Source organism: Echiichthys vipera (genome assembly GCF_963691815.1).
Source record: "Echiichthys vipera genome assembly, chromosome: 3".
Lineage (NCBI taxonomy): Eukaryota > Metazoa > Chordata > Actinopteri > Perciformes > Trachinidae > Echiichthys > Echiichthys vipera.
In genome coordinates, this window is record NC_139828.1 from 35,547,114 (window position 1) to 35,573,455 (window position 26,342).

The 26,342-nt window shown below is 41.9% G+C and overlaps 1 protein-coding gene across 3 annotated transcripts in view; it reads right to left on the reverse strand.

Annotated features, from left to right (window-relative positions):
* Positions 1-26,342, reverse strand: part of szt2 (SZT2 subunit of KICSTOR complex) — a 214,093-nt gene that overhangs the window by 180,960 nt on the left and 6,791 nt on the right. For all 3 annotated transcript variants that reach the window (XM_083940596.1, XM_083940597.1, XM_083940595.1), the window contains exons 2-6: positions 16,005-16,130; positions 11,565-11,738; positions 3,691-3,861; positions 2,850-2,972; positions 1,958-2,120 (exon numbers count right to left, since the gene is read on the reverse strand). In XM_083940596.1, the coding sequence (XP_083796722.1) occupies positions 1,958-2,120; positions 2,850-2,972; positions 3,691-3,861; positions 11,565-11,738; positions 16,005-16,130 (757 nt within the window). The remainder of the gene's footprint in view (positions 1-1,957; positions 2,121-2,849; positions 2,973-3,690; positions 3,862-11,564; positions 11,739-16,004; positions 16,131-26,342) is intronic.

Sequence of the window (26,342 nt, forward strand, 5' to 3'; positions counted from 1 at the left end):
GGTTCCTTGCTCAACTGCACCTCGGCAGTGCCCAGGAGATGACCTTGCACCTCTCCAGCCACCTATGGTCTGAGCTACTGCCGCCCATAAGAAGGATGGAAGCTTGTGGAAGGTTATCCAAAACGTTTGACCCAAGTTATGCAGTTCAAGGGCAATGCTACTAAATACTAAGGAAATGTATTTAAACTTTTGACCTTGAAGAAATTAATAAAAAAATGTCTAAAATATACTCTCTCACATTATTGTGGCATTTAGCAAAATTAAATCATTTTGATAATCCTAACTGACCTGAAACAGGAGAGGTTTAGTCTGGCTTAACTTCAGACGGTGAGAAAAAAAAATGTTATTTGTCTTAATCTTTAAACTCTCTTTAGTACCAAAAAAACAAAACTATAGGCTTGTATGTTTCTAACAATTAAGCACTAACGGATATCTCATTCATGTTAAGTTATTCATATCCTGCTAGACAGTCTGAACATCATCTTCCATTATGTTCTAGTAATGCGGCTACATTTTCATTAAGATACAGAGGAGCTATTAACAGGGTACAGGGTAATACATTCATAAGTTATCTCTGGAACGGTCTTGCTACTAAACCTAAGGGTGCACTCACAGTTTGCCCAGATGATCCGTGCTGTGCCTCTTCCCCGCGGACCAGGCTCAACCTGGTCATCATAGCACTATGGTCACTTTATTTTTCAGTATTCATCTGGTTACACAGAGCTAGCATATATTTAAACTGCTGTTTTTTCTGCCATGCACCACTATCACTTCATTATCTAGTATCTGCATATAGCTTATAGTTATATATTATATTTATACTCTATTACTGCACTATAGTTCTGTTACGTCTGCTCATTACATTTATGTATCATGTCTGATCACATCTGAATCCGATCACTGTCCACTCATATCTTTTCTGCACTACAGTTCTGTTTATACCTGTTTCAACAGTCTACTCCATGTTTACATCAGATACACCCGTTCACATGTCTGCTTACATCTGATACATGCATGTCTTTCTACATCTCACGCGGACGATGTTCTTTGTATCTAACTGTGACTTGTGTGTGTTTAACTTGTACTAACATCTGAACACTTTCCTCTCTACTGTTCTTCGTATCTAACTCTGTGACTGGATTCTAACCTGTACTAACACACCAACATCCTGACACTTATTCTAACCTGTACTAACACACTAACATCCTGACACTTATTCTTCTTTTACACTTTATTCTTGTTGATAGGTTAAAATGTTTTTGTATAGTTGCACTGTCATTATTTGCTGCTCTGTGTGCCCTGAATTGCCCCCCGTGGACAAATAAAGTTCTTTGAATTTGAATATGAACCAGGCTGAAAACTCCTGTGTGGGTGTATAAATATCCATCATATATAAAAAGACATCAGGACCGCCGTCAGTGCTCATGCTCGCACACGTGCGCACGCTAGTGCCATACAAGTGCATACGTGCTTTACAAAAGCCCACCTCTCTTAACCGGGCTGCGGCCGGCAAGCGTGCCGTACCTGGGCACTGAACAGTGGCACTCACACTGGTCAAACGAACTAGACTTTAGGCGTAAAGTGTGCTTGGGCATGGTAGGAATGGACAGTGTGAGTGCACCCTAAAATCAAGACAGAAGACTTTTCTGTTTGCCATTGCATTTCAGTAATCAAACAAATGTATTAACTGCTTGTACTGCACTTCTATTACCTATTACCTTTCTAAATTAACTACTGACATAAATCAAAATACTACAGAAATTTCTTTTCTCGCTGTTGATGATCTTCTAATTATTTTACTTTAATGTAATTTCATGTGTTTCTTTCCAATGCTTTTAATGTTTTGTGTAAAGCACTTTGAATTACGTGGTTGAAATGTGCTGTTGAATGCTTGTGACCCTGAAGACAAAGCCTTGATTGAGAAAATGATAACATTGGTTACTTAAGACAAACTTACCTGCACTGGAGTTTGGAGGCAGCAACTGAAGGGCCAGGATGCCTTGGCGTACCATGCTGACCAGACCCATGTCAGCCGACACCATTGAGAAGCTTTGCTTCCTGTGGGGCTGGTCATCCAGGGTGTTGCTATGGAGACATGCGCTTTGTACTGGCTCCACAGACTAAAGGCACAGGAAAAAATAAATACATGGTTGCATATCTTCATTAACACTGAAGACTAAGAAATACACCAACCAGGAAACGGTGACAGGAACAACTTCAGCTCCTGACACAAATAGAGAAGGGGGGGCATTCACCCACCCACCAACCCACTCCACACTCACTCTGGAGATCCACTGAGAGGACTTTATGCAAATGAGAGTGAAGTTCACCTGGTGGGTCTATAGTCATTTGACATAAGATTATTTGTGGCAGCAGGACAGTGTGTGTGGGATTAATACTTGTTAGGAGATACTTGATTTGGCTCTGCCCAATGAACCCTATGATATAAGATTTTAGAGAGGCTGAAACTCCTAATATTAATATTGATATGAAGAATTCATATGAAAGTGTTTGCATTGCTTTAGGGCGTACTCACACTGTCCTTCCAGACCGCTACCCGGGCTTTAGGGTACTTGTCCCCCCTCCCTCTCCCCCCCGCGCCCCAGCCCCGTTTGTACTCACACTGCCAGGGCCGTGGACGGCCCGCTGGCCGCAGTTATGCGCGGAGCGGGTGCACTCACACTGCTTAAAGGTACTAGGCTTTAGCTGAAAAAACGGTTTTGGCCCCGGCCAAAAGGACAGTGTGAGTACGCTCTTAGATTAAAGTGATTTTTTTGTTCATCAACATCTTTACATATCTCTGCATGAAATTATACAATAGGACGTAAATACCATTGATGAGCACTTGCCTGTTCATGCTGGTGATGAAGGACTTCTGCGATGTTGCTCTCCACTGCTCTGAGCTGCTGATAGATGTGATGCAGGAACTCAACCAGGTCTGTTCTATCGAGCTGACAGCCCTGTACCAAGACCTGCAGGGGGAATTAAGGCTGTCAGCGGACTGCAACAACATCTGCAGCAGGTTTATGCTTCACATGGAAACAAATCAGGGTTTTACGCTTACATTTATTTTTAGGGGCACAAGCTGATTTAACTAAATTATTTCAAAGTATAGGATGTCCTTGGGACTTAAAGGACAGGGATGCATCCTTTTCAAACAGCTGGGTGCTGAGTTGCATTCATATCCTTTGAATCCACTTGAGCTTTCAACTTTTGATGAAGCTGAAGTTTTAAAAAGATTTAGCTGAAATCTGTAGGCAGGAAGGTCAGCTTATTTCCTATTCACAACCTGTAGCTACTCCCTGCAAATGACAGAACTCAATTCAACTTAAAGAGACATTTTTGTGCCAAAGATTCCGGGTATACATAGTACAGCAAATGTAATCTACAATCTGAAAAAGGACTATTACCCTGAAAGACCGTAAGAGATATTTCAGGTACACTTCTTTTCAGATTAAGTCTAGCTAAGATGCTTCTATTTAAACAATGTGGCATGTTTTACAGTGGCCATCTAAGAACTAGATTAAACTAAGTGTAATAGTAACTTGACATTCAGTGCTTTCATTCAGTCATACTCATTTTAGATCATCCATCCCAAGGCTGCTGAACCTCTTTAGGACATTTGGTTACAGAAATGTTTACATAACACAGCAGATTTTAACAGAATGACACGTAAACTACTGTAATGACCTGATGGGAAGTGAGGCCAATGATTGACGAATAGGCCAAGATGGTGATGAAGATCTTAGGCTTGAAAAGTTGATCAGTGCCAGGGACTTTGAATGGTTGTGCCAGACCAGCCAGACACCTCGACAACGCGTGAAACACCTCATCGAAGATCATCTCTCCTGTGCTGTCATCCTGCACAACAGAAAACAAAAACATGTCAGATATACAACTCATTTCTGCACTGACTCACTCCTGAAGCATTTTGTTTTGTCAGACAGAGGGCATTACTCTGGAATTAGGGTCTCTACTGAGCTACACAGGGCGCACACTATCCAACCGTACCGTGCCCAAGCACGTTTCACGGGTAAAGTCTAGTTTGTTTGACCAGTGTGACACACACACACACACACACACACACACACACACACACACACACACACACACACACACACACACACACACACACACACACACACACACACACACACACACACACACACACACACACACACACACACACACACACACACACACACACACACACACACACACACACACACACACACACACACACACACACACACACACACACACACACACACACACACACACACACACACACACACACACACACACACACACACACACTCCGTTCAGCATAGTTCCCTCGGCTGTCCTCTCTCACACTTGTTGTTCAAAATAGCCATCGAGCCATCGGGGCTTAGAAACCAAAATGAGTTTGAAGGCATCAATCATTTCGGTCTAGTCCACAAACTCCTTATATGCGGACAACCTCCTCATTTATTTAAAACCCCACATCCTCCCTCCCCCCAGTTTTACAAATCCTGAATCAGTTTGGGCACCTATGGGGGTATGAGTTGAATATTTATAAGAGTGAGTTATGTTTTGTCAACAACTTGGCAAGATCACTCCAACAATCCATTTCCCTTTAAAACAGCTGACGAGGGGTTCAAGTATTTAGGGGTGTGTATCACCACCTCCTTCAGGAACCTTTTTCAAAAGAATTTTCAGCCACTATTAGATAAATGCAAGTCGGACTTGTCTATCCATGTCCCTTGCAGGCCGGATTAATCTTATTAAGATGGTAATTTTACCAAAATTTCTGTATCTTTTTCAACATCTCCCAACATCGTTTTTCACTAATCTAGACCAACAACTTAACACCTTTATTTGGCAGAATAAACCAACCCATATGAAAAAAAAAAAATTATTCAACTCCCTAAACCTGAAGGGGGACCTGCACTCCCTAATTTCCGCCACTACTTCTGGGCCTGCAACATTAATAAACTTTTATATTGGCTCCGCGGTGAAATAACAGACGTCTGCCTGCCCTGGGCTCATACTGGGATAACATCTTCCTCCTGCTCTTTGCATTCTACGATTTGCTCACAGCTCCCCATAACTGCGCACAAGGTCTCATCTAATACGCTTGTCGCCAATACCGATAAAATCTGGTAACAGTTCAGGAAGCAGTACGGCTTGCAAAGGGCATCGATCCTTGCCCCAGTTTTGAATAACTACGCGTTTCTCCCTTCCTGCACTGACCCTGCATTCCGCATATGGTTAGATAAGGGCCTCTAAACACTTAATGATATGTCTGACGAAGGTGTTTTAGCGTCCTTTGCATCTATGTCGGACAAATACAGCCTGCCTAATAGCCACTTTTGTCTGTACCTTCAAATGAGACATTTTATCCAAAAGCAATTCCCACATTTTCCAGATCGCCCCCCTGAAGTTGCGATGAATTCCTGGCTCTTAAAGTACATCACAAACAACAGATATCTGTCATTTATAATAAGATTGCTCTTCTGAGCCCAGTCCCCACTGTATCATCTAAAAATGCATGGGAAAAGGATTTGGGAGTAGACATTACTGAGGTCCAGTGGATTCTAAAACTGGCCAGGCACGGCCTATTACAGTTGATGGTGGTTTCATAGAGCCCATTTCACCAACGCTAAATTGGCTAAGATATACCCTAGTCACAGTGATGCTTGTAACGGCTGTAAGCAGCCCCCAGCATACCACGCACACACACGTGCCTGAAGTTTGCTGAATTTTGGTCCAATATACAGTATTTCATCCATTCATCTTCAACCGCTTATCCCGGGGTCGGGGTCGCAGGGGGTGCTGGAGCCGATCCCAGCTGACATCGGGCGTGAGGCGGGGTACACCCTGGACAGTACGCCAGTCTATCGCAGGGCACTACAGTGTTTCAAACCCTCAAAAAGGCTCTTGAGCCAAATTTGGAACCCGATCCCCTGACTGTTCTGTTTGGGCTTCCTCCGTCTAAAAATCTGCCCATTACTACACAACGTGCCGTGGCCTTTACCACCCTGCTCGCCCTTAAATGGATGTTTCTCCACCGACTCATAAAAGTTGGATACGTGAAATTTTACAATGTCTAAGGTTAGAGAAGTTAAGGTTTTCAAAGAGGGGATCTTTGACAGAATTCCTAGGACCCACAGTTGGCTCTTATTAGTAATAGTTACTTTACCTATGTACTTATGTTGGGGCGGCAGTAGCTCAGTCCATTGATGACTCAACTGGGAACCGTATGTTTGCCAGTTCAAGTCCCTGTGTGGACCATGAATAGAGTGTGGACTGGTGGCTGCAGAGGTGTCATTTAAAAAATATATATATTATTTTATTTATTTACTTTATTAAATTATTATACAATTATTATACTTTTTCTTGTGTACCTGTATAACTCTGGTTAACCCAATAAAACAATTTGGAAAATAAAAAACAAAAAAGAAAGAAATGAATGGTCATAATAATGTGACTTCTATATTTTCTTTTTCATTTGGAGTATTTAAGTGATTAATTATGTTTATTTTAGATATGTTACCTTATTGGGCTTTACAAATTGCCTGTCACTCACCCATTCATTCACTCTGTGCTTGATCTAAAGATGGCCGCACGCAAATCTCTGTGAGTGTCTCCTGAGTTTTCAGTCTGCATTATGATCTAATTTTCCTGACCTTTGAAACGTTTGCTTTTGTCTAATTTCATCTTCACTCGTTAAACATTTGAATTAGTCTTTTGTCTTCTTTTGTCTTTTGACTTCGACATCAATTAAGGAACTTTTAAGGCCGATCTACTCATCCCATTGTTCATCTCATCCTTCTATGATGGCCTCTAATGAAGCTCTTCTTGATCCCATGCAGCATATGAAATCCGAACTGTGCTTGCATATTGATCTGAAAATTAGATCAGCTACAAACGAGTGTTAATTCACTACAATTATCAATGACTACCCTTTGTGATCATATGACTGATTGAAAAAAGAGTCAGTGGAAACGAGGACATGATCAGCGATTTGAAAAAGCGAGTCAAAGACCTGGAGAAACAAAATAATTACCTGACAGACAAAGTCGAGGATCTTGAGAATCGCAGTCACTCCTCAAATCTGCGGTTCCTGAAAGAGGGCCGTGATATGTTTGGCTTTATACAGCAACTTATCCCACAACTCCTTGACAAAATGGACTTTCCAATTCCACCCGTCATTCAACAGGCTCATCGCACTGGCGCCTTACACATGGAGGGCACCACGGTCTCTGGTCCACGGCCAATACTGGCAAAATGTCTTAACCTCCAGGATAAATTGGAGATACTCCGACTTGCTCGAGAGAAAGAGGATCTCCTATTCCAAGGCTCGAGGGTGTACATCTACCCGGACATCAGCGCTTGAGTTTCCAGAGAAGCGCCGCCATTTTGAGTCAGTTAAGAAAAAGCTTTGTGAGCTGGATAAAAAATACTCCTTAAAATACCCAGACTTGCTGAGAATCATCCATGACGGAAGATCCACCCTGTATCGTGCTCCGACGGAGGCTGAGGCTTTCCTTAGTAAATTCAAAGTCTGGGATACCTCCATGAGGTCCGCAACTTCTTCCGGGGTGATGCTTCATTCCCTTGCTTCATATTGGAAATTTCTATAGGCTTCCAAAATCTCCTACATAATCTACAAATGTAATTGTGTCTACCATCAACTCCTTAGACCACTCATGTGAGAAAATTATTTTAGGGGATTTCAATTCTAACTGGCTAGATCGGTCCTCTCCTAATGACCACAATCGAGTCAACAGTATAAACCTTACACAGCTTATAACTGAACCCACCAGGGTGTGCTCTAGTTCAGCTTCCCTGCTTGAACTGATACTGGTCACCCATCCTGACAATCTGGTGTATTATCCGACTCCTTTAGTGACCACTCTATTGTATTTTGTGTTTGGAAGATTGAAATGTCTCATCTTCCAGCTAAATTTATTAAAGTAAGGAAAGCTAATAATATTAATCCTGACCTATTTCACCAAGGCATTTTAAACATAAATTGGGAGAGGTTTCAGCTAATACCAACTGTTGAAGATGTGTGGCACTTCTTCTACACTGAGTTTCTTGAGGTTATAAATAACAAGCACCCTGGTCAATGGTTAGGATTAAGGGTAGACACTTACCTCGGATTAAAGGAGAATTTATTAATTTATTCAAACAAAGAGACAAGGCCTGGAGAAAACATCGAGCAGCTAAGGATATCTCTGATTGGAATGCCTATAAAGATCTGAGGAATAAACGTACAACTAAAACAAAAAATGTTAATGCCAACTACTATAAAGACTCCCTAACAACCAACTTTAAGAACCCTAAACAAGTCTGGAAGATAACTAATTGGCAACTTCTAATAATCATTGCTCTGCCTTCACCCTGTTTAATGAAAGGTGCAGAAGTTCCATCTCCTTTAAAACTATCACCCCAATTAAGGTTCAACAGGTCATCGACGGCTTAAGCTCTGGGAGCAGTTGTTGTCCAGATGGGCTGGAGATTAAATTCCTTAAAATCGCTTCTCAGGTTTTATCATTTCCTCTGTCATATTTATTTAATTTATCTCTCACTACCTGTGAAACTCCCTTATCTTGGAAATGCGGCAGGGTAACCCCTTTACATAAAGGCAGTTACCCCAAGAAATTAACAACTATAGACCCATTTCAATCATCAATAGTATAGAAAAATATTTGAAAGACTTATTTTCAATCAATTATCCAATTATCTCAATGATTACAATATTCTCTCTCCACACCATCCAACTTTTCGACGACCACTGCTCGCACTGTCAAATTCATCTTTATGCTGGGGATACTGTAATCTACTCTTCTAAGCCTGAAATTTCACAAATTCAGCAGTGTAAATATGGTTCTTGGAGTACTAGATATGGTCTACACTCTGACGAATGGTCCTTGAAGTTTCTTGATGGAGAACCCCTACAAAATGTAACTGAATTTAAATACTTGGGCCTCTTGTTTGACTCCCAGTTATCCTTTAAACCCCACACTGACTCAACTACAAAGAAAATGTATTGCCTGTACTGTATCGTTCCATTGATAGTTTGCCACTACAGGTCTGGAAAATAATTATTTCACAATTAATATTCCCCATTCTTGACTATGCATATATTATATATCAGAACACCACAGAATCAAATCTTTGTCCTCTTACTGTGCTTAATAACAGCCTCTGTAGATTTGTTCTTAGATGTTCATACAGGACTCATCACTGTACTCTTTAAGAATCTCTGAATTGGTTAACCCCAATAGCCAGAAGACTCTTTCATTGGTTACTGTTTATTTTTAAATGTATTCATTTTAATTTGCCTTTATACTTAAAACAACTTCTAATTCCTTATAGTACCTACTATAACTTAAGACATACCGATCATCTTTTTTTCCACACTCCTAGAATATTTAAAGAATGTGGTCGTCGTGCATTTCAATTCAAAGCTCCATCAGATTGGAACAATCTCCCATGCCAGCTTAGGTCTACTATTCTTCATGGTTTCAAAGCATTACTACTACTTAATTTGCAAACCCCTTGTTTTTGCTTCTTCTCCCTCGAAAATGAGATGATTCATCTCAAGGGGCTAACCTAAATAAATAAATTCTAAATGTTACAACTGTCTCTGGCATGTGTTACTACTGTCCCTTCCCTAATTTCTGAGCTGTGGAATTTAATAACGGTAAAATTAATTGTAGGATGTCGACTCTTGGATACCATTTTTCTTTAAATAGTAGCAGTTGCTGGACAAAACGTACCACATTTGTGTTTTTCTCTGAAGACAGGAATAAGATCGTTCTCTAATGCAAGTGTGAACTAAAATCAGTGTTGCAGATAAACACGTTCAACAAGACCATTTTGAAGTAAGCTTAAAGTAATCCAAAAGTATTTAGAATACATTACTTTAGATGAGTAATCCAAGGGAATACATTACAGATTACATATTAGGACATGTTCTCTCTTTGGCTCTCAGCGGAGGCGGTCGCATTTTTCCTTCCCTCCTCTCCCTTCTCTTTCCCTGCTTTGCTTCTCTTGTCTCGTCTAGTCTTCTGTCTTATGTATTTCTTTTGAGAGACTCTCTCCGCACTGCTCTCCGAACCTAAAGACTCATGCAATTGATCAACTGGTCTCTGCACGCTACTGACACCATCTTCTCGACGAGAAGCCCGGGTGCGGGGGAACCTGACTGTCCTGCCGGAACGTTTGCAGCTGGCTACACGATGGACGCGTGGGAGAGGTGGCGGGTCGTGTGCCTGGCGGCTCTTTCCGTGGAGGACGCCTAAGAACATCTACCTATTCGGAACCGTGATAACAACTTCCCTGCTGATTGGAATAGGCACGGGCCTGGTTTATCAGAGAATTCGGGAATCCATGGCAGCTGCCAAAAGCCCCACATGGCTGCCTGGAATGATTGAGGCGGTGCGAGTCATGGGCACTCAGACTGTGGCTTTGCACCGTAACATGGACAACTTGAGCCGCGATGTGGGTACCATCAAGGAGACGCTCATGGCTTTGCAAAGGAAAGTGGATCGTATTGCTGACCAGAATGGACAAAGAGAGTAGCCGCGACATTGGAATGTGGCTGCTCGTCCCCAAACCCAAACAACCCCAATCTTATCCTTTTCGGCCTCCCCAACCAGCAGTGGCCTTGGCCAAGGCTGCTGCTGGAACAACAACTCCCCTGGAGAACACTGCAGTGAGACGCTCTTCATTCCTTCCCCCACCTCCCACAGACACCTGCTGATTGTTGACTCTGCCTGGGTCATGATCAAGGTCGTCTCCGTTGGATCAGACTGAGGCACCGAGGTTGTGACGCCGGGCGGGGTGACGACCCAGGCTCACACATACAGTGACATTATACATTTATACAGATATGCATCCACCCTCCTCCCCCTCTCCCACGTCTCTGCAGCTTTGTACCCCCCCAGTGAGACAGACGGGTCCGTGACCAGTGCCGAATATGGCTGCAGGACCGGGTGGCTGCTGTCTATCCTGGGTTACACCCCCCACCCTCGCCCCCTCCCTGTTGCTAGTCTTGAGTTTTTCTGTTGTAAGAGTGATTATGTGCTTGTTGCTGAGGTGTTTTTTTTCCTGTTCCCACACTGCCCTCCCTCTGGAGTACAGTCTGGGGGTTGCCTTTTTTTCTCTCCTCCCTCTCCTCATGTTATGCTGTAACTTTCTCAATCCAATCCCTGCCTCCTGTCCTGTCTACCCCTCTGTCACATTGTATGTACATGTATGTTTGGACAGGTGGCGCTGCAATTTCGCTGGTACTTGTGACTAGTGACAAATAAAGGGCTTCATCATCATCATCATCATCATCATCTGTAGAGGAATACATTTTAAAAGGAACCCTCCCAACACTGACTGTATCTGTGGGACATGTATGGCCATACAACGGAGGACATGGACTGGGAGTGAGCCAACTAAGGTTTTATATTGGATATTCTACAGATTTAAAAGATCATTCCACTACGTCTCCATCTTTTGTTGTCAACCACAATAATTCAGGAAACAAGTACAAACCATTATTCTGTGTTCAGTCTTACCACGATCCCTGTGGAGGGGCTAAGGTCCAACTCAATGATGAAGCGGTACCTCCGGGCCAGGAAGGTTGCTCGAGTGGACGGCATCAACATGTAGGGGTAAATGGTGGGGGAGAAATCCGTCTGCCATCCTTTAGGTAAGATACTCAGCAAGTCCAATTCATTCTCTGAGCTCAGCTGTAAATGAAGTGAGAGTCACACAGGAAATCAGTGACACAGGGCTGGCCCATAATTCAATATGATCATTGAGTGAGTGCAGTCTGATGTGTTTCACGGAGACATGGCTTCACGGGGACATTACAAATCATAACGTCTCCGTGGATGGCACCAAGAGCGGTGAGAGGAAAGGAGGGGGGCTTGCCATTCTAGTAAACAGCATATGGTGTAATCCTGGTCATATCATCATTAAAGACTCTGTAGACAACCCTGTAGCCCGGATGTTGAACTGCTGGCTGTTGTACTCTGTCCATACCGTCTGCCCAGAGAGATTCCACATGTCATCACTGTTGTTCTGTACATCCCTCCCTCTGCAAACCAAACATCTGTCTGCAGCATCATACACATCACCATCTCCAGACTCCGGTACCTGGGGGTGTACTTCAATAATAAGTTGATCTGGACTAGAAATGCTGAGGCTGTCTACAAAAAGGGCCAAAGTCGACTCTTCTTCCTGAGGAGGCTGAGGTCCTTTTAACATCTGCAGGACGATGCGGAGGATGTTTTATGAGTCTGTTGTGGCCAGTGCGATCTTTTTCGCTGTCACATGCTGGGGCAGTGGGCTGAAGGTCGCAGACACCAACAGACTGAACAAACGGAGGGCCGGTGATGTTGTGGGGGAGAAGCTGGACACCCTGACAACCGTGGCAGAGAGGAGGATGCTGTCCAGGCTTGTGTCTATCTTGGACAATGTCGCCCACCCTCTCTACGACACACTGGCTCAGCAGAGGAGCACCTTCAGCAGAAGACTCCCCGCACCCATATGCACCACAGGAAATCTTTCCTGCCTGTGGTCAACTATACAACGCATCCCTTGAAGAGTCTGTCATTCCCTCTCTGTAATAAAGACTCAATCACAAACAATCTGTTCTTTGCACATTTGTATGGTAATTTGCACGTTATTACAGTACTTTTGATCTGTATATATTTTGTAATATTTTACTTTAGTGTACATGGAGGATTAATCATTAACATGTACAAACTGAGATCTATCTGATAAATGCCACTTAAACCAGCTTAATGCGGTTCCTTTAATGCCAATTAGATGCTCCAGTCTCCGTAACAGGATGCGATGCGGTCAATAGTGTCGAAGGCAGCACTAAGATCTAGTAAATAAGTACAGAAAGTCCTTTGTCTGTAGCTATAAGAAGGTCAACAGTAATTATTACCAGTGCTGTGTCAGTGATTCATTCCAAATCCTGGCTGGAAGTCCTCAAATAACTCATTATGTTAAAAAAAATACCACACACAGCTGATTGGCAACTACTTTCTTGAGGATTTTAGAGAGGAAAGGACGGTTGGATATGTGTGTGCCAATTACAGGGGTATCACACTACTCAGCCTCCCTGGTAAAGTCTACTCCAATGTGCTGGAAAGGAGGGTTCGTCTTCGCCTATAGTCGAACCTCAGATTGAAGAGGAACAATGCAGATTCTGTCCTGGCCGTGGAACAACAGACCAGCCCTTCACTCTCGCAAGGATCCTGGAGGGGGCCTGGGAGTATGCCCATCCAGTCTACATGTGCTTTGTGGATCTGGAGAAGGCATATGACCGGGTCCCTCGGGGGATACTGTGGGAGGTGCTGCGGGAGTATGGGGTGAACACTCAAAGCGAGAGCTGTGACCAGATCCTCGGCAGTAAGTCGTATTCGTTCCCGGTGGGGGTTGGCCTCCGCCAGGCCAGTGACGTGCGGTCAGGGGAGGCAGGTGAGGCTGTGCCTCCCCTGTCATCATGAGAGGAAAAAGAAACGAAATAATAAAATAACAAGTATTAATATTTGTCCTCTGGACTTAATGTATTTTGACCGTTTTTATAGTAAAAATGGCAGAAAATTCTGTATTTCCTATTTAAATAAGCGGAGTCGCTTCGGATGCGAGAGGTGAGGCACGGACAGCCGTGCCTCCCTCCAGATTGCGCAATCACTCACAAACTGTATTGAGCGCGTGCCCTCTGCGCGTGCTTGTTCCCATTTCTGTGTATGTTTCCAATATGATGGTTGAGGACACTTTTATGTAATAAAAGCATACGTCTTCTTTTCCATGGTGTTCCTTAATGTATTTTACGTATGTGTGTAATATTTACATCTTAATGATAAGACATAAATCCACAGGGAAAATGCTTGGCTTGAGGCAGGCAGTACCTCTGCCTCAAGTTAGGCGGCGATAGTGAGCAGCCGGATAGCCAGCAGGTCACGGTGAACTCTAACCGGTGTGCAAAAAGTAAACACAGTGTGTGCTGTGCGATGCTGTAGAGCTTAGCGACAAGCTGTCATTTCTCGCCCTGAAAATGAAGGATTTGATTTCTAAACTAAGAAATTTTTCAAAGCTGGACTTTCAGTCAAAGCGAGAAGTCATGTACAAGTAAAGGTAAGATATACTGCAGTATACAGTGGCTCTGGTGTTTTAAAATGGTTTTCAGCGTCCTATTCGCTCCTATTCTCTCATCCTATCCTATTGGCATCCTACTGTATGTTTGTAAATCTGACTTGTGAGTCAGTGCCTCCCCAACCCCAACCCTCACTGCACGTCACTGCGCCAGGGGTGTGCTTTGTCACCAATCCTGTTCGTGATTTTCAGGGACGGTATATCGAGGCGTAGTCGTGGTGGGGAGGGGTTGCAGTTTGTGGGCTGAGGATCTCGTCTCTGCTTTTTGCAGATGATGTGGTCCTGATGGCATCGTCGGTCAGTGACCTTCAGCACTCACTGGATCGGTTCGCAGCCGAGTGTGAAACAGCTGGGATGAGGATCAGCACCTCTAAATTTGAGACCATGGCTCTCAGCAGGAAACCGGTGGATTGCTGACTCCAGGTAGGGAATGAGTCCATACCTCAAGTAAAGGAGTTCAAGTACCTCGGGATCATGTTCACGAGTGAGGGGACGATGGAGCGTGAGTTTGGCTGGAAAATCGGAGGAGCGAGGGCGGTGTTGCAGTCACTCTACCACACCTTTGTGACGAAAAGAGAGCTGAGCCGGAAGGCAAAGCTCTCAATCTACCGGTCAATCTTCGTTCCTACCCTCACCTATGGCCATGAAAGCTGGGTCATGACCGAAAGAACGAGTCGGCGGGTACAAGCGGCCGAAATGGGTTTTCTCAGGAGGGTGGCTGGAGTCTCCCTTAGAGATAGGGTGAGAAGTTTAGCCATCCGTGAGGAACTCGGAGTAGAGCCCTTGCTCCTTTGCGTTGAAAGGAGCCAGTTGAGGTGGTTTGGGTGTCCAGCTGGGAGGAGGCCTTGGGGAAGACCCAGGACTAGGTGGAGAGATTATATCTCCACAATGGCCTGGGAACGCCTCGGGATCCCCCACTTAGAGCTGGTTAATGTGGCCAGGGAAAGGGAAGTTTGGGCTCCCCTGCTAAAGCTTCTGCCCCCACGACGCGACCCGGATAAGCAGTTGAAGATGAGATGAGATGTTAGTCTTTATGAGGGAGTGTTGGAAGGTTGTTCCATGAACCAGAATGAGCAATCACTAAGGAGACTGAAGCGCTTAAAGTAGACCCATATTGGACACCCACGCTTCCTAAAGAAACAGATATTTTCTTCAAAAATAAGCAAACAAAATATGGTTCTCTGATAATTGAAAAGCTAACAAAAAAGGTTATAAAGGTGTCTGATCAGAAAGTGATTGGTTTCTGATAGAATGACCCCAATGATGCTTTGTTGCAGTTTGGCCACAAGGAACTTTCAATTTTGGCCTATAAATGTTGAACAGTACATCTCAAAAACAAAATTCTAAGCCCTAGATGTGGTCAGGGATTATATAGCTAAACAGTCATATCTCCTGAATGCTCTGGGCTATTGACACCACATTTGGTGGATATATGTTTGTGCCATTTGGCCAATAGGTGGCGCTGTAGCAGCATCATCTAACTATAAAGGAAGGACTTTCTGTCTATGTATGCATGTATGACCGTTCATTAAGTCAACTTCACAATGGGCAGATGTATTGCTGAGGACCCAAGGGAGTGCAACATTAAGTGCAAAGTCGATCAGATGAGCGGCCCAGAAGAACCCCGCAAGCCACACTAAAGGGGGACCCAGCAATCAGCCAGCTCCGAACAGGCACTGAAGTAGTACAGGTAAAAAAGCAGCAGTATACTTACAGTCAATGATGACAAACCATTTAGAATTTGCATATTACTACCAACAAGAGAGGCACACCATTAGCTACGTTTCCATCTTGGTGCTCTTGGGCCTACATGAGGACAGGGAAAGGAGTATGGATTAACTCACCAGTTCAGGCTTTGATGTTGGCCAGATGACTTGGTTAAGTTTACCAAGAAACCACGCCAGACGCACATTCCTAGAGATCCGATACTCCTCCTTCATCAGCAGGTAGATCTGGTCAGCCTCCTCCACCTTCACATTACACAATACAGATTACATATCTCCAGCAGATTGGGAGCAGTGACTTCATTACTTTTTGACATTTTTTTTATCTGAATATGCAAGTTTTATTGAAAATAGCTTCAGTATACAGCACTTATGGGGTCAAGCTAGCGTCCACCACGGAAAAACACAGTCAAGCCAGCTCTCACGTTATTTTAAGCTATGTCTATATACTAGGCATTACAGTAGATTCCAAAATAAAGGAAACAATCCTGAAATAAGAAGTGATCAGACACTCCTATTGATTTCCTAATGTCACATTTCAAAATAAAATCCCTTTAAATGTCATATTTCAGCAATCATTTAAGTTACATTCACATTACATTAAAAAGGAAACTTCCGACTTTAATGAATGTATATGCACCCCCAGGAAGTGACATCCATTTCTTTCGGAAAATCACTAAAATCATGATAACAGAAACAGAAGGTCTTCTGATATGTGGAGGAGACTTAAATATACATTTGCAACCAAAGCTCGACTCATCCAGTAGGAAAATTCATGATAAAAACCCAATACACAGAAGGGTTAACACACTTTTTGAAGAAGTCGGACTGGTGGACATATGGAGGGACCTTTTCCCCAACAGAAGGGATTACACTTACTACTCTGCCCCCCACTCCGTGTACACAAGAACAGACTATTATAACATTTGGAAAAGATAAAAACAAAATAAACACTTGTGGAATTGGAACAATAGACTTAAGTGACCATGCACCTATATACTTATTGACTGATTTTAACCTGCGACTGAAGAATAATAATTGGAAACTAAACTCAAGTTTGATGAACGACCCCCATTTCAGAGAGCAAATTAAAAAGGAAATCAATCTCTACCTAGAATTCAACGATAATGAAGAGGTCTCACCTCCCATTCTGTGGGATACTCTCAAAGCTGTTTTAAGAGGGAAAATTATATCATTGTCCTCGTACAAGAAGAAAATGACACATAAAACACTAGAGGCATTACAAAACAAGTTGAAGGAACTGGAAGGAAAACACAAACTGAATTGTTCCAGGATATATTGAGGGAAATTAAAAAAATTAGGAATGAAATCGATAATTTGACAACACATGAAATCAAGAAAAATCTAATGTTTTTAAAACAGAGACACTATGAAAGTGGAACTAAGTCTATGAAGATATTGGCATGGAACCTAAAGAAAAAGATGGCAGAAAATACGATTCATAAAATTAGGCATCCAATAACAAAAGTTACCAAGAATAAAATAAGTGAGATCCAGGAAGCTTTATAAGTGTTTTACAAAACTCTATATTCAAAAGTCCCAGGGGGAAGCCAGACGCAAATTGATACTTTCTTGAATTCTCTGGACTTACCTACTCTAAATGAGGATGAAAATAAAGCGCTGACTGATGATATAACGGAAAGTGAACTAACAGTTGCAATCAGAAGACTTAAATTAAGCAAGTCACCAGGCTCAGACGGTTATACAGCGGAGTGGTATAAGGAATTTAGGAAAGAATTAACACCTGTCTTGCTCCCCACACTAAACTGGGCTTTAAAAAAGGCACAAACGCCTCCCAGCTGGAAAGAGGCAATAATTTCAGCAATACCAAAAGAAGGCAAAGATAGAATGGAATGTGGGTCATTTAGACCAATATCTGTCCTAAATGTAGATTATAGATTATTTACCTCCATCATGGCCAAACGGTTAGAGGAGTTCCTGCCCAAATTGATACATAATGATCAGACAGGTTTTATACAACAACGGCAAACACAAGACAATATTCGAAGGATGTTACACATTATGGATCATATACAAAAAAATCAAATTGAGGCAATAGTGATAAGCGTGGATGCTGAAAAGGCCTTTGATTCCGTTAGTTGGGATTTCCTTTATAGAGTTCTACATAGATTTGGACTACATGATACAATTATTAAAACCATACAAGCACTATATGACAGTCCCACTGCCAGGATTAAAATCAATGGATATTTATCAAATAGATTTACCTTAGAGAGAGGGTCGAGACAGGGATGTGCATGGTCACCGCTACTCTTCGCCTTATATTTGGAACCATTAGCGCAATACATCAGACAAAACAAGGATATCAGGGGAATCATTATTAAGGATAGAGAGCATAAATTGGCGTGCTATGCAGATGACATTTTGATTTACCTAGGACAACCAACATACGGTCTACCTAAACTAATGCAGTCATTTGAACATTATGGTCAACTATCAGGATATAGAATTAATGTAAACAAAACCCAACTCCTTTCATATAATTACAACTCACCAGGGGAAATTATAAACAGATATCCCTTGAGGTGGCAAACACAGTCTTTCAAGTACCTGGGCATCAATATACCAAAAGACCTGGCAAGACTATCAGACTGCAACTACTTGCCTCTACATAAAAAAATCAAGGAGGACATAGCAAGGTGGAATTTGATTCCTTTTCTTAGTTTTAGTTCGAGAGTTGAATCTATTAAAATGAACATATTACCCAGACTGTTGTACCTATTCCAGACCCTACCAATAGAACTCACCCAAAAACAATTTGATGAATGGGACAAAATGCTATCAAGATATATATAGCAAGGTAAGAAACCAAGGGTTCGTCTCAAAACTCTACAGTTGGTCAAAGAAAGAGGGGGATGGGGCTTACCTTCTTTTAAAGATTATTATTTTGCAGCACAGATTAGAGCTATGATATGCTGGTGCAACCCATCATATGCTGCTCAATGGAAAGTCATTGAGGAGAACGTGTCTCCCATTCCCATACAAGCAATCATAGCCGATAATAATCTACAAAGTCACATAAACACTATTGATAACCCATGGGTGAAATCTACTCTTAAAACATGGAAAACTATCATAAAAGAACACAAATTAGAGGAAAATATGGTAATCCTTAAATGGTGTGCATACGACTCAGACTTTACACCCAATAAATTGGATACTAGATTCAAAGACTGGACAGCTAAAGGAATAACAGCTATATGTAATGTAATGAAAGAAAGAACACTGCTCAGTTTTGAAACCCTTAAAGAGAAACATTCATTAGAAAAGCATTACTTTTACCAGTACCTGCAGATGCAACATTACATTTGTCTAAAGATGAAAAACATGTCTGAGACAGGTAGGTGTTTGATAGAGCTGTTCAGGAAGGCATATAACTCAGACACTGGTGGCAATATTATCTCATGTTTGTATAAGAGTCTGCTAAATCTTAAAATGCACTCAACCTCGTACGTTAAAACAAAGTGGGAAAAGGAAGGAGGAATTGTTCTATCCGCTGAAGACTGGACAACAATATGGAGATACCAATGGAAGTGCACCAGTTCACAGAAATGGAGGGAATTTGGGTGGAAAAATCTAATAAGATATTTTATTACACCCACACAGAAATCCCACTATGTTAATAACCCCCCTGTCTGTTGGAGAAACTGTGGAAACCAAAACGCGAACCATTATCACATCTTCTGGGAGTGCTCTGTTATTAAAGACTATTGGAGGGAGATACACAAGGCCTTACAAGACATTTTTAAACGTGAATTACCTTTTGCAAGTAAAACCATATACTTTGGATATATACCTCAAGACTGGTCAAAAGGAGATAAACTCCTAATGAATGCACTGCTCGTAGCCGGTAAAAAATCTCTTACCAGGAAATGGTTATCTCAGGAGAGCCCAACTTTAAATGCATGGATGGAAATTACAATGGACATTTATAAAATGGAGATGATAACAGCATTTGTCAACTATAGATCAGAACAATGTTCTTCCTGCTGGCAGAAATGGGTTTCCTACGTAAAGCCTCTTAGGCCTGATTTTACTTTGACTTATCAATAATAAGGTTACAAAGAAAATGTCACTCCCTAAAAGTTTTAGTTTAGTTTTTTTTTTTTTCGTTTTGTTTATTTAGTTTTATTCTTTCCTTCTTTTTCCTTTCCTCTGTTTGCCTGTTATTTTTATATACACAAACAAAAAGACTGGGAATTGTAGCAAATATGAATATACGAAGAATACATATATTTGAAATTCATTTTGTGAAGAAGCATATTTGTATTGATGATGAAGAATATCAATAAAAAAAAAATTACAAAAAAAAAAAAAAAAGGAAACTTCCGGGAAGATGGCCGACAGAACAGACGTATAGTCAACTACTCTCCCAAGTCGGACATTGAAAACCCCCCGCATAGATATAATCTGACGACTGAAAGTTATATTTGGAGTGGGAGAGGTAACCGAAGGACAGGAAAAACTAACCGGGAGCAAGAAAAGCCGAGAAACTACCTTAGGCGACCTCTGTAAGCGGATAAAGCAGAGAAAAAGGACCGTCAAGACCACAACGCGACGCTGCAAGTCGGGCTTGCTACAATAAGGAAAGATATAAAAGACATTAAACAACAGATACGACACGAACTGATCATGCTAAAAGACGAGTTGAAAAATAAAATAAAAGAAGAAATCCACACTTAAGCAATAAGTCGAGTGCAAGCTAACAGATAATGTAAACGAACTACAGACACAGAAGGCGACTCTGGCTGACACATCAAGGAGAAATAATATACGAATGTTCGTCATCCCGGAGAACTCCACTAGCAAGTACGTGGAACATCTGCTATAAAACAGAGCTACAGCTACCTGAGGGAACGGAGCTCCACATCCAGCGAGCTACCTGTGGTCTTTCACAAATGCTTCACACATGTCCATTATAGTTAACTTTCTTGAGTTTGAAACGAAAGAAACGATGCTGAAGACAGCATGGGGGAAAAAAGCTTTTTTGACCACGATTACACTGCTGAAGTAGTCCAGAAAAGGAGGTCATACAATATATGGGCATTAAAAAGGTGCTCAAGGAAAAGAAGATACGTTTCCAGACCCCGCTGACTAAAATACGGATGTACTGGAACAACAGAGTTAAAACATATGAAAGCGCTACGGACGCTGCGCGGGGTATGAGACAGTGGGAATACACAGTAGAACCACCGGGCGACGACAGCACACCTGCGGCAGGGGGGGAAGTCACTAACTGTTTGGTTCATGTTGTTGTGTATACTGGTCATGAATGATTTGTTTAAAATTGTCTGGGAGTATACTTTCAAAGAATAGCAAAACATAACGATAACTAACCATATTAAGATATCGCTGAACGTCAACGGTCTAAATAGTCCAACAAAAAGACAAAAGGTTATGACAAAACTTAAAAAAGAAAAAGCAAAACATTTGTTTTTCAGGAGACCCACCTGTCATCAGAATATAATAAACTTAAAAGTTATGGCTACAGGATCTTATACCACAGTACGTTTAGCTAGAGAAGGAATGCAGGGATAAGAAAGGAAGGAAGATACATCATAATAAAAGGAAGACTAGAGAATGAACTAGTAACATTAGTAAACATATATGCACCTCCAGAAAGCGACAAATACTTTTCTAAATGCCAATTTGATGATATCATAGCAGAAACACATGGTATTTTGGTTTGTGGGGGAGACCTTAATGTATTAAGAGACCACAAAATAGATGCAACTAGTTCCAAAAAGAACAAAATGCATTTGACAAGATTCATAAACCTATCTTTGGGGGAGATGGTGATGATTGATGTTTGGAGGAGATGCACCCCCTGGAAAAAGACTTCACTCATTACTCGGCAGCACATAAAGTCCATTCAAGGATAGATTACTTTTTTATGAATGTAGAGGATAACCATATGGAAAAGGAGTGCAGAATAGGAGCCGCCGACGTGTCAGATCACAACCCACTCTACTTAAGAATACATTTAAACAATGGAAGACGGCATACACTATGGAGACTCAATCTGGGAATTCTGAATAATGCTCCAACAAGGAAGAAGGCAAAAAAAGGAAATAGAAAATAAAATAGAAGATACATAGGGGAAAATAAAAATGGCACAGTAGACCCTACCATTTTTTCTGATGCCATGAAGGCGGTCATTAGAGGAAAACTGAAAGCTGAAATGACATATGCAAAAATAATTAAAGTGGAGGCCTATAGAATACATACTAAGAAGTTAAGGGAATTGGAACAAGAATACCAAAACACTAATGATCCCAAGTCAACAAATTAAAGAAACAAAAAAACAAAAATAAATGACATACTATTGGATGAAATTGAATAAAAGAATAAATATTTTAAGTTGGGCTACCATGAAGTAGGCTCAGAGGCAACTAAAATATTGGCAAAGCGTATACGAAAACAACAAGCGATTAGTAATACATACAAAATGAACGATCCCCATACAGATGAGACATTATCTACTCCAGATGGTATTCAAAATAAGATATTACCAAGATTTGTACCAGCATCTGTAGAAGAAAATGACATGATTGCATTCCTGGAGTTTTAAGACCTTCCCTCAATTGGATGTACACAAAATGATAAATTAACGGCTGAGATTACATTAGAGGAGGTAAAAGATGCAATAAGTAAATAGAAAAAAAAATAATTCACCGGGGAGCAATGGATACCCAGCAGAGTGGTATACGATGTCTCAAAAAGAGCTGTCCCCATTGCTTCTTGCGTCTTTCAATTGGACACTCCAGAACAATAAAATTCCCCCATCATGGGCTGAGGCAATAATTACAGTCATTAAAAAATGAGGAAAGGACAAAGAACACTGTGCGAGATATAGACAAATCTCTATATTAAATGTTGACTATAAAATATATAAAACAATAATCTCTAAAAGATTGAACTCCTTTATGTCAGAAATAATAGAGGAAGTTCAAACGAGATTTATAGGAGGACGGCAGACGCATGATAACATTAGAAGAACACTACAGGTAGTCGAGCAAGCAAGAAAAGACAAAAAGAACATTGTATTAGTATTGATGCAGCGAAAGCTTTTGATTGTGTCAATTTGAAATTTCTTTATTGTAGTATTGGAGAGATTTGAATTCAGCAATAAATGAATAAATAGCATAAAAACCCTATCAACAACCAACTGCAAGAATTAAAATCAATGGGAGCTTGACAGACAAAATCAGATTACAGACATCAACAAGGTAAGGATGCTGTCTATCCCCGACTCTATTTGCTCTTTTTATAGAGCCGCTTGCCCAGGCTATTAGAGAGGACAAAGAGATCAAAGGAGTGGTGGTCAATGGCATAGAGCAAGAAAAAGGACTTTACGCAGATGATGTCATAACCTACCTCAAAAGTCTGAATAAATCATTACCTCTGTTGATGACACTTTTGGAAGACTTTGTATCAGGATAAAAAATAAATGTCACAAAGACACAGATATTGGTGCTTAACTATAGTCCGCCAAAAGAGATCCAAGAATGATTTAATTTTAACTGGAAACTAAAGAGAATTTAATATTTGGGGATCATAATCACAAAAGGATTATCTAAACTATATGAATAAAATTACAGCAAGATATATCTGGAAATACAAAAAGATATTGAAAGATGGTCCGAATTAAACACTAGATCTCAGCGCACAAATTCAGATAATCAGGATGAATGTTTTACCAAGGCTTTTGTACCAAGTGAGTGAAAATAAGAAAGAAATTAGTGCAACAGGGTTGGGGAATACATGCTCCTGTAGGGACACTGTCCTGCATGTTTTAGGTTTCTCTCTGCTCCAACAGACCTGAGTCTGAAAATTGGTAGGCATGTGAAGAATGTAGGTACACACAAAATATCCTCTTGGAGGTATTCCCTAAACATAACAGGAAGTCCGCCATTTTTATTTAAACATGTCATTTTTGGACATTCTTTTCAAAACCTTTGCTCTGTACTCTAAGGAACTCCTCCTAGAGATTTCAGCAGAATGACTTCAAAGTTAGTCTGTACACCTTCAAGACATGGCAGACACTAAGGGCGCGCTCACACTATCCTCCCGGACCGAGACCCGGACTTTAGGGTACTTGTCCCCCCTCCCTCTCCCCCCCGCGCCCCAGCCCCGTTTGTACTCACACTACCAGGGCCTCGGCCAATGCTTCTTGCTGTCCATACGCCTTCAAGCCGTAACACGTCACACGCATTGATCGCGTGTGTGTGGCTTTGTTTACAAATCTTTCCATAGACCTCGGAGTTTTTGTGCGTCTTGTGGACTGTTTTTGAATCTTTTCATCCGACCAAATCTGCAGTAAACACTCCACCTCCGCATCACACCAACATGAACCTTTCACCGCCATTGTTGTTGTTGTTAAATGTCCGCGCATGGTCCGTCCTTCTATTTACATGTCCGAACAGGCGGACATAACGCTACTGCCGTAGGGCTCGTGCTCGTGCGCGTACACGTGCGCACGCTCGTGCTCGTACATGTGCAAACGGCTCCGCTAAAGCCCACCTATTTCAAGCGGGCCGTGGAGGGCCAGCCGGCCCCAGTTGAGCGCGGAGCGGGTGCGCTCACACTACTTAAAGGTACTAGACTTTAGCTGAAAAACCGGTTTTGGCCGCGGCCAAAAGGATAGTGTGATCACGCTCTAAGGGCCTGATCACACTATCCTTTTGGCCGCGGCCAAAACCGGTTTTTCAGCTAAAGTCTAGTACCTTTAAGTAGTGTGAGCGCACCCGCTCCGCGCTCAACTGGGGCCAGCTGGGCCGCCACGGCCCGCTTGAAAGAGGTGGGCTTTAGCGGAGCCGTTTGCACATGTACGAGCACGAGCGTGCGCGTACACGTGCACGCGCACGAGCACGAGCACTACGGCAGTAGCGTTATGTCCGCCTGTTCGGACATGTAAATAGAAGGAAGGACCATGCGCGGACATTTAACAACAACAACAATGGTGGTGAAAGGTTCACGTTGTGTTTACTGCAGATTTGGTCGGATGAAAATATTCAAAAACAGTCGACAAGACGCACAAAAACTCCGAGGTCTATGGAAAGATTTGTAAACAAAGCCACACACACGCGATCAATGCGTGTGACGTGTTACGGCTTGAAGGCGTATGGACAGCAAGAAGTATTGGCCGAGGCCCTGGTAGTGTGAGTACAAACGGGGCTGGGGCGCGGGGGGGAGAGGGAGGGGGGACAAGTACCCTAAAGTCCGGGTCGTGGTCCGGGAGGATAGTGTGATCACGCTCTAAATTGCGGCGCATATGCGTTTTCATCAATAAGCCCGGCCGTGGCGGGGCCTCAAATTTTGCCCCCACGCCACAAACCAGGAAGTGGTCTTTAACATGACCATACATTGTCCAATCTGTCCCAAACTCAGGCATGATTGAACTCTCGGCCTGAACACATCTATAAGACAATATTTACTTATAGCCATAGCACCCCTAGTAGGTAACAGGAAATTACATGTTTTATTCTTTTATGTCCTCGGCCTGACTGGTTCATCACATCCTCCTCTAAAGTGGTGATGAGAGCCTTAAGACGTGAATGATGCTTTATTGTGAACATGGGACGATATCATTTAATGGTACAGCTGTGGCGGCACGGCGAATTTCGATGCAACGCCATGACAAAAGAATGCTGAAACTGCACACCAGGTGTTCAGATCTCTTCCAAACTTCACATGTTTAATAAGAAACCCACCCGAAACATATATGTAGGACAATTTTTAGTCATACTCATAGCGCCCCCTACTGGTGAGAGGATGTTACATTTTATATATACATATGTATGTATGTATATGTATATATATATATATATATATATATACATATATATATATATATATATATATATATATATATACACATATATACATATATATATATATATATATATACACATATATACATATATATATATACATATACCTACATACATACATACATATGTATATATATATATATATATATATATACATATATATATACATATATATATATACACACATATATACATATACATATATATATATACATATATATATACATATATATATTAGTGTTGCACGGTATACCGATACTAGAAAGGTACCGCGGTACCCAGCCGTTAAGAATGATACTTTTTCACGTTTTATTAGTATCGGTACTTTCTGAATTTTCTGCGACAGCGTGTCTGTGCAGCTTCTCTCTGCTTCCTCGCTGCCTGCAGACGGAGTGGGCGTGGCTTTACGGTGACAGACAGTCACAGAGCAGAGCGAGACAGACATGGCCGAAAGTCTCACGAGTGCTCCTGCCGACCGTCCGAGGCTTGTTGTAAAAGCAGACGCACGGAGCGAAATATGGAAGTATTTCGCTTACATTGCAGACAGCGAGGGCAAGCCCACGGACACCACAAGGCCCGTATG